The 9,963-nt window shown below is 49.6% G+C and overlaps 1 protein-coding gene across 1 annotated transcript in view; it reads left to right on the top strand.

Moving 5' to 3' along the window:
- The first annotated feature begins 520 nt into the window (after positions 1–520).
- The window catches only part of aven (apoptosis, caspase activation inhibitor), a 181,261-nt gene continuing 171,818 nt past the window's right edge, over positions 521–9,963 (top strand). Inside the window, exon 1 of the mRNA XM_069917077.1 lies at positions 521–769. Within this exon, the coding sequence (XP_069773178.1) occupies positions 569–769 (201 nt within the window). The 5' untranslated portion in view covers positions 521–568. The remainder of the gene's footprint in view (positions 770–9,963) is intronic.

Raw genomic sequence — 9,963 nt, 5'->3', positions numbered from 1 at the left:
CCCCCCACCACCACCTTCTCCCGCTCCCCCCCACCACCACCTTCTCCCGCTCCCCCCCACCCCCCCACCACCACCACCACCTTCTCCCCCTCCCCCCCCACCACCACCTTCTCCCGCCCCCCCACCACCTTCTCCCGCCCCCCCCACCACCACCTTCTCCCGCCCCCCCCACCACCTTCTCCCGCCCCCCCCACCACCACCTTCTCCCGCCCCCCCCCACCACCACCTTCTCCCGCCCCCCCCCACCACCACCTTCTCCCGCCCCCCCCACCACCACCTTCTCCCGCCCCCCCCCCACCACCACCTTCTCCCGCCCCCCCCCACCACCACCTTCTCCCGCCCCCCCCCCACCACCACCTTCTCCCGCCCCCCCCCCCACCACCACCTTCTCCCCCCCCCCCCACCACCACCTTCTCCCCCCCCCCACCACCACCTTCTCCCCCCCCCCCCCCCACCACCACCTTCTCCCCCCCCCCCCCCCACCACCACCTTCTCCCCCCCCCCCCCCCACCACCACCTTCTCCCCCTCCCCCCCCCTTTCCGATTCTCTCTGCCGTTCCCTTCTGCCATGGAGGAGGCGCCGGATCGGTCCTGGAGCCGAGGCCGCGGCCGCCGGGGTGGAGGGAGAGGCCGCGGCCGAGGTTCGCGTGGAACCGGGGACCGCAAGCAGCGGCCAGTGGAGCCCGAGCGGGCAACGCAGGGAGGTGGCTTCCGGGGCTCACGACCACGGCGAGGTCGCGGCCTCCCCGCTCAGCCGCCAGATCAGCAGGTTGGTGTCCCGGAGTTTGGGGGGGAGGGGAGGGGGGGGGGGTCGGGTGACCTGCTTAAACCCCTCGGCCTGACCCGGTGTTTTATTTGGCGGCCTCCGGATCCAGGACGACAGAGGCGCCCGGCAGCGGCCCCCGAGGAGATGGGAGGCTGGTGCACCGGCCGCTGCCGGGCGCCTCGTTGCTCCACCTCTCATCGTCTGCCTGCACCTTGTAATATTGCCCCGTTGTGCTTCGTGGGACTCCCTAACGTCGAAGTCATTGCTCCAACTCTTCGGAATTATGTTTGATTTATTTGATGTGACCCTAATGCCAATCTGCCTGGGGTTTCTCTGTTGCAAAATCTAAAAAAGCCAACGAGTTAAACCGGTTAGTTTTCTTTCCAAAGCTGACAACATCCTGATTAATGCCCTCTGCACCTTCTGCAGTGCAATCCTATCTTGACCACAATGGCGTGCGGTGCTCCAATGGGTTTCATTGGTTTTGTAGGTGCTGGGCACTACCAGTTGCCCCAAAGATTGAGGGGTACAATAGGCTTTATTGTACATAAGACTTGAGATGGCTTGGATCCAAACGAGGGAAGGGAGAGGTGGTCCAACCTTTATGGCCTGGATCCCGGGAAGGTGGGGGGAGTCCAGGTGAGAATGTCATTAGGGGGTGGGCCAGCCCGAGTCTTTACTGGCCATTGAGTGCAAAAAATCCATACCATTGCATTATGCCTGAACCTTTTGTGCGCTTTTGGGAATCTGGATCTCCCTCGTGAGGATTTATTGTCCACTCCTCTTTGCCCTTGAGGACGTTTTTGCATTCGGGAGATCACCAGGTTGCACATCACTCAAAATGCTGCTCTTCATTGTTTTGCCTTGTTATAAAGCTTTACAGCATGGAAATAGGACCTTCAACCCAATTTGTTTTAGCCGACCAGGTTGTCAACCGAGGTAATCCCATTTGCCTGTGTTTGGCACATTGTTGCTCCTTCTGATATGTATTAGTTTCTATATCTGGGCTACTTTTGCCCCTTTTCTGCCCAGCTACATCAAGAATTTTGGTCAACAAAGCAACTAAGATTGTTTCAGCCAAAGATATGTTGCCTGTTACTATACATCAGCTGCAGCTAGGCCTCAAGGATGTTTGGAGACGTGGTGACGATAACCTGAGTGTGTGGGAGCAACATGGATGGTGAGCTGGGTGTAGTAGAGAAAAGTGTATTGTGTCCTTAATTGGAATCAACAGTGAAAGGACACATTCAAGCATTATATAAGGAGAAAATGCCTACTGGCAGTGCTCCCTTGTTGGAATCATGGTGCAAATACCTACTCTCTCTGTTGCTGAGCTGCACCAAGAATTTAGTACAAGCCTATCTCCACTGATGCTTTTAGAGTACTGAATCACCCTAATTTGAGTGTGCAGTCGACTGAATCTGTCCTGTCGGCCGCCAATGCCCAACGTGAACACCACGCCGTCTCTCCACAGAACCTTGAAGAGGCCTTCATACAGGCATTGTGGGGGGGGGGGGGGGGTCCTTTGCTGCCCTCTGTGTACAAAAACGTAGTGGGTGGACTGCAGATCCACTGGAACATGGCTGGGTAGTGATCCATGTCTGGACGGTGGCCAGGTTCGGTGGGGGGGGGGGAGGGGGTTGGTTGTTCGCCCACTTGGTCTCTTAGCCTGTGCAGGATGTCTAACTTGCTGGTCTGTGGGCTGGGGGGGGTTGAAATGTAGGTCCCCTGGAATGATAAGTGGTGCAACATACACCATCTATGCGGATGATGCTAGTAGGTCCTCCTTCGGTGCCGTGCGGATCCAGAGCAGTACGCACGGGAGCTCGTATCATCTAGTTCGGCCTGGTCAGTCGGGCTTTGAACATGGCTTTTAGGTGCCGGTGGAACCATTCCACCAGTCCATTTGCTTGGGGATGGTAGGCTGTCGTATGGTGGACCTGGCTGCCGAGAATTTGACCAGGTTGGACCAGAGGGAGGAGGTGAACTGTGCTCCTCAGTCCGATGTGATGTGGGTCAGAACACCAAAACGCATGACCCAGATGATGAGGAAAGCCTGGGCGCATGTCTTTGTGTCGCACGCAGCCATGGGTATCACCTCTGGCCAATGGGTGAATCTGTCGATGGTTGTGAACAGGCACCTCATACCCTGGCTTACTGGAGGGGGCTGACGATGTCGAAGTGGACATGTTCGAACCTGTGTTGCTCCTGCTCAAATGTCTGTAGGGGGGCTTTGGTGTGCCGGTGCATTTTGGCATGCTGGCACTGTGTAAGCAGGTTTGAGCCCTGAGGGTAACGTCTCAGTAGAGCCCATGCCACACGAACTTGTCTGAGAGCAGGCGGACCATGGACCTCATGGAGTGGTGAGGTAAGCTGTAGATCTGGCCTTGGGGATCCAGTGGAGATATCGCACAGCAGGGTCAGTTCTCCTGGTGCGGGACAGAAATCTCTGATCTTCAGTCTGAGGATGACCGTCCAGTATGCCTGGACGTCTGCGTCGTCCCTCTGGACTTTGGTGAGCTGGGTCCCTCCGCAGTTCCGGCAACTATGGGCCGGGACGGCCCGTCGGATACTATGTTGGGTTTGCCGGCCACATGGCGGATATCCATGGTGAATTCCAATACGTAGAAGAGGTGTTGTTGTTGTCTTGCCAACCATGGGTCCAGAACTTTGCTCAGTGCGTAGGTCAGTGGTTTGTGTTCTGTGTAGGTGGTGAACACTCTCCCCTCTTGCATGTAGTAGATGTGCCATATCGCCAGGTACAAGGCCAGCAGTTCACGGATGAATGCACTGTATTTGAGCTCTGGTGTTCAGAAGTGCTTACTGAAGAAGGTGAGGGGTCACCAGCGCTTGTCGACCAATTGTTCTAGCACCACGCCCACCACTCTTGTCTGAAGTGTCCATTGTGAGGGCCAGTGGGGAGGTGGGATCCGGGTGTGCAGTACCGAGGCCTTCACCAGTGCTGACTTAGTAACGTAGAAAGCCTCCGTGGCCTCCAGCATCCATTGCAGCGTATTTTCGCCAAATTTTGACGAGGCTGAACTGGGGCTGCATGAGGGTGGCCGCTCCCGGGAGGAAGCGATGGTAGAAGTTGACCATCCCTAGGAATTCCTGTAGTTCTTTGGTTGTGCTCAGCTTAGGGGAGTTCTGGATGGCCTCCACTTTGTCAGATAGTGGGGTGATGCGGTGCCCCAGGAAGTCTATTGTTTGTAGGCCAAACTGGCACTTTGCTGGGTTCATTGTGATCCCGAATTGCTACAATATGTCGAACAGGCGGATGAGGTGCGTCCTGTGGGTGCTGGCGTCGGAGCTGGCGATGATGATGTTGTCTAGATAAACAAAGATGCAGTTTGAGGTCCCTGCCGACCACATCCATTAGCCGCTGGAATATCTGGGCTGCGCTTTTGAATCCAAAATGCATTCTTAGGAATTCAAAGAGGCTAAAGGGTGTGATGATGGCCATCTTCTGGACGTCGCTGGGGTATACCGGGATTTGGTGGTACCCCTTTATGAGGTCCACCTTGGAGAATACCCTGCAGCCTCATAGCGAAATCATGGACGTGTGAGATGGGGTACCTGTCCAGGACCGTTGCCTCATTTAGACGTCCCACAGGGTGTGGAACGGCAAACAGTCCCCAACTCATCCATAGCAGTGAACTCTGCCTTGGCTTGTCTGGGACCTTGTCTGGCGGGAGGCACTGGGGTCATGCATGCACTGGGGGTCCGGCGGTCTCTGTGGTGCTCCATGCCATGTGGCAGGTTGAAGTCATGGAAGTTTGGTGCCAGTAGAGATGCATATTTGGCCAGTAGGGAGGTAAACTCATCTTGGTCCAGGGCTTTGATTCCCAGTGGCAGGAAAGAGCACCTCCGCAGGGTGAGGGAGAAAGAATGGAAAGTTGAGGCTTTTACTAACGGGCATCTCGTCATTCTACTAGCAGTTCGTGAGTCCGGAGGAAATCCGCTCCCACAGCCGTGATGGTGCACTCCCACTGGAAAACAGCATCTGCAATGTGGATGGTGACCAGGCGGGTCCCGCAGCTGGGAATGGAGGACCCGTTGGCTGCCTTTGGTGTTGTGACTTGCCTCAAAGTATGTGAGTGGGATGAGGCTAATCTCCATGCTCGTGTTGACGATGAAGTCCCTCTTTGTCCTCTGGTCTCTGAAGTAGAGTAGATCTTTGTGTGCCAACTGCCTAGGCCACTATCGGCAGCTGCCCTGCCCGTTTCCCATTTTGTGATGGTTTTGCCGGTGGGGTACGAGCATGGGGGGGGGTGCACCACCAGGCGTTCTTGCCCCATTGACATTGGTAGAATCAGTACTCGCTGTTCTTTTCCGCCTGCCCTTCACGATGCCACTGTGCCGCAGCTACCGCAGATGTTTCTGGAGGACTGGACAGGGTGGCGGTGCTGATTGCATACACTGGTTGTGTGTGGAGGGAGTTCTGCCCTGGCATGTGGAACAGCCTATCTGCCTCTTTGACTGCGAGGTGCAGAGTGCTGAAATCCATATCCGAAACTATCAAGGATACGTGTACTGGTAGTTTCGAGGCCTCGAACAGGAAACAGTCTGTGTGCCCTTCTGCCAGGACCACCAACTCGTGCATTAGCTCGGAGGGGTTTCTGTCGTCCAGGCCTTGCATGTTTTTTTTTTAATTTTTTTATTTTTCACACCATAAATCACATTAGCCATGATATACACTATTTCTTTTTCACACATATACAGTGACTTTTTCTCCCCCCCCCCCTTTCCTCCCAAACCACCCCCCCACCCCCCCTCTCATCCATTTTAGGTATACAATCTAGGTTGCATTAAGCCAGTCAGACAATGTTGTCATTCAACAAAATTACACCAGAAATTCTACTGAGTCCATTCTTTTCTTTCCTTCTCCTTCCATCAACTTAGATAATGTTTGTCCCCGGTAGGTTTTCGCTATTGTATTTAATGTAAGACTCCTATACTTGTTTGAATATTTCAATATTATTTCTTAACCTATATGTTATTTTTTCTAATGGAATACATTTATTCATTTAAATTTAGTAGTTTCTTCCTTTTAATTTGGTTATGTATTCCATTAATATTTAAAGACATATAGTTCAGCGTAGCCCTTTTATATTTTGTTTATCTTCTCTTTCCGTTTCTCCATCATTACGTTTCCTCCTTTTCCATTTCTGTTTTCTTATTTTCAACTCTTTATAAGACAACATTCCTACAACATCCAACATTTTCCTTATTCTCCTATTTCTATCTTATTTATCCCCAATCTCCCCTTCACCTCCTGAGTTGTCCTTTATCCCTTGTCGGACAACCACATCTCCCCTCTCCATTTGGATTTGCGAATCCACTCGCAAGCGTCAACTGATTTTGCAGTGACCGCTATTTCCCCCCACACCGCCTCCCCCAGAAAAGATTTCACTTTTCATATGTCACAAAGGTCACTCTTTTAATTCCCTCCTTATTCTCTCTATTCCATTACCTTCCCTTATTAATTCTTGTCTATACTATCTATATTTTCCTCTGTACAGATACATTCACGTATGCTCATTGACTCTATTCACTCTTATACCTCTTTACCCGCATACATATCAATCGTGATCATTTTTACTCTCATTACCCGTCTTCATCCCTCAGTCTATTTTTGTCTTTACCCACATACATATCAATCGTGATCATTTTAACTCTCATTACCCGTCTTCCTCCCTCAGTCTATTTTTGTAATTGTTCTGCAAATTTTCGTGCTTCTTCTGGATCCGAGAATAGTCTGTTTTGTTGTCCTGGAATAAATATTTTCAATACCGCTGGATGCTTTAGTATAAATTTATACCCTTTCTTCCATAAAATCGCCTTTGCTGTATTGAACTCTTTTCTCTTCTTTAGGAGTTCAAAACTTATATTTGGATAAATGAAGATTTTTTGCCCTTTATACTCCAGTGGTTTGTTGCCCTCTCTTACTTTTTCCATTGTCTTCTCCAGTAACTTTTCTCTTGTAGTATATCTTAGGAATTTTACTACAATAGATCTTGGTTTTTGTTGTGGTTGTGGTTTAGAGGCCAATACTCTATGTGCCCTTTCTATTTCCATTTCTTGCTGTAGTTCTGGACATCCTAGGGTCTTAGGGATCCACTCTTTTATAAACTCCCTCATATTCTTGCCTTCTTCATCTTCCTTAAGGCCCACTATCTTTATGTTATTTCTTCTGTTATGGTTTTCCATTGTATCTATTTTTTGAGCTAGTAGTTCTTGTGTCTCTTTAGTTTTTTTATTAGATTTCTCCAATTTCTTTTTTAAGTCTTCTACCTCCATTTCTGCTGCTACTGCCTGCTCTTCCATCTTGTCCATTTTCTTTCCCATTTCTGTTAAGGTCATCTCCATTTTATTTATTTTCTCTTCTGTGTTGTTTATTCTTTTTCTTAAATCCTTAAATTCCTGTGTTTGCCATTCTTTAAATGACTCCATGTATCCTTTAATAAGAGCAAGTATATCCTTTACCTTGCCTTTCTTTTCTTCTTCTATTTCACTGTACTCTTCCTCTTCTTCTTCCTCTGGGTTGACCATCTGTTGTTTCTTTGGTGCCCTTTCCTCCTCTTCTTTCTTGTTTCTATTGTCTTCTGTGGTCTCTTCTTGCTGCAGGTGTTCTGCAGCTGTCGTTGCCGGCTGTGGAGATCGACTCCCCAGCTGGTCCCCCCTCCCGTCGGTGTGTTTTTTTTCATTCGCATCGCGCACTTTTACTCGGCTCTGCGAGCCATTTTTGTAGTCCATTATTTACCGACCTGAGGGAGCGGGTTTCTCTCTCCGCAGCGGGCCTCTTCGGACAGGTAAGGCCTTCACCTTTTTCAGGCCTTGCATGTTGAGGATTCTGATGGTGCGCTTGTGCCGGCTGAGCTCTAGGGTATCGAGGAGGAAAAGTCAGAATTATTCATACTTGCGCTCCATCAGTGAGTTTTCTATTTTAGCAGCTGTGGCAGTGTCCAGGGTGCTGACGATTTTCCAGAACTTGGTGTCCTTTGAAATGATTCCTCTGATGTGGAGCTGTGACTCTGCCGGCTGTAGCCAGTTCCTGGGCTGGCTCGTCCAGCAAGGCAGGAGATGTATGCCCACCGCTTTGGTTGCGGACACTGTGACTGTAGATTCAGCTGGTTGCTGTGCTCTTATGTGATTGATGCTGGTTCCAAAACATTGGAGTTGTCGGGGTCACCACTGTGGCCCTGCTGCAGCAGCGCTACTGAGTAAAGAGATGTCCACACAGTGTGCAGGTGAACCAAAGAATGACTTCATTGGCTTGAATTCGCTGCATCTCCGCACTGCCCTGCCCACTTCCAGTGAAGTACCTGCCGGCTTTTGGAAGTGACTTCCTCGCGTCATGGTGTCACTCTCTGGCTGGCTGGCCACAACACAGAAATGGAAGACTCCTTAGCCCGCATGTAGCGGTAGGTCAGGCTCCTTCTCGGCAGTGAAGGGGAGTCTGCACCATCTTGGACGGTGATGTGGCGATTTGACCCGTTTACTCACGTGATCACTTGGACCGTGACAATTGCACCATGATTCACATTGAACTTTGCAGGTACATAGGACTCACCAACCACAAAAGTATAAAATAAATCACCACACTATGCCAAAGGTGAACAAGGGATAACAATGTAAAATGATAAATATTTACAATTGCAGTTAGTGCAGGGAAAAAAATCATTCAATTGTGTAAAGAACACATTTTACAGAGTGTAAGAATGCAATGTCAGGAAATATCAATTTTCACCAAGCACAAAAGCACTATTGTGGGTTCCTTCAGGAATCTGATGGATGTGTGAAGAATTGTCTTTAAGTCTGTTAGTGAACACTTACACCTTCTCCCAATGCAAGGAGGAAGAAAAATTTCAATAGTACAGACAGACCTTTTGATGATTCTGGAGTAGTTTATGGTTAAAGTTAAGGTAGCACAAGAAGTTCAGGAGTCTGATAAGGGGAAAAAAGTCTATTCTTGAACCTAGAGGTGCCAGACTTAAGACTTCTGTACCTTGTGCCTGAAGGTGGTAGCGAGAAGAGATTGTGACTAGAGTGATGGGGATCCTATATGTTGTTGCTACCTTGAGACAGCATCTCACAGAGATGTCTTCAAAGGATGGGGAGGTCGGTGCATGTGATGGACTTGGCTAGGATTGCCACTTTCTGCAGCTTTCTGTGTCCCTAGGTACTCGACTTTCCAAACCAGATTGGATGCAACCTGTCAGTGTACTTTCCACAATATGCATTTAGAGTTTGATAAGGTCTAGGTGTAGTTCAGTTGTATTCTGATCAATGCAGTGAGTGTTGGCTGGGGACTGGTTGTGGCTACTCGATATGTGGACACACAGCTGAGATCCTGTTCTCTCTCATTCCCTCCTGTTGCTGTCTGTCAAATCTCCCCTATGTTCTTAGCCACTGACTCATTAGACTCAATACCCATTGATTATTATGATCTTCACAAGATGTAGGAGCTGAAGTAGGCACATTGGCCCTTCAAGTCTACTCTGCCATTCTAATCATGAGCTTATCTATCCTTCCACTGAGCTCCGCTCCTCAGCTTTCTCTCCATAACCCTTGATGCCTTGACTAATCTTGGTACCGCACAGAATTCTCCAGGATGGGGAGTCGTGCATTGACAGATGGCAGAATCCGGATGATCATTTGGCACATTGAGCAGGTGCTTCTGGTCTCCAGTAACGACCAGGGTCTGGATTGAGCCCCACATCTCGGTGGTAAGTCACCACATCTTTCACTCTGGTGAACCCCAACTACAGACCTCACAAGCAGCTTCTTTCCACCAAGTTCATTCATTGAAATGCAGGAATTCACTCAAGGTTCTCACCACAGCAGCAAGTGTGTGGTGGTGAATATTCAAAATGCTGGACCAAGAGCAATAAACCAGTGCTCTACATAGTAGCACTGATCTGGGCAACAGTGTACATTAAAGGACAGAATTTTGGAGGATGTGCAGGTTCAGAGGAACATAAATCCTTGAAAGGCATATTCAGAGAATGGAGAATAAAGCATCTGCAACTCAGAGATTTACAAGTAGAGGCAGGGAAGTTTTCAACCTGTACAAAGCATGGGTTTGGCTAAAATGGAGAAGTGCATCTGATTCTGCTCACCATACTTTAGGAAAGGAAGTTAGAACCAGGATATTACTGTCGAGATCAAATGAACATGAGTAAATTTCTGGGTGA

This window comes from Narcine bancroftii, chromosome 2 (assembly GCF_036971445.1).
Source record: "Narcine bancroftii isolate sNarBan1 chromosome 2, sNarBan1.hap1, whole genome shotgun sequence".
In the NCBI taxonomy this organism is placed as follows: domain Eukaryota; kingdom Metazoa; phylum Chordata; class Chondrichthyes; order Torpediniformes; family Narcinidae; genus Narcine; species Narcine bancroftii.
The sequence above is the reverse complement of the archived record's forward strand: the minus strand, read 5'-3'. Positions and strand labels throughout refer to the sequence as shown.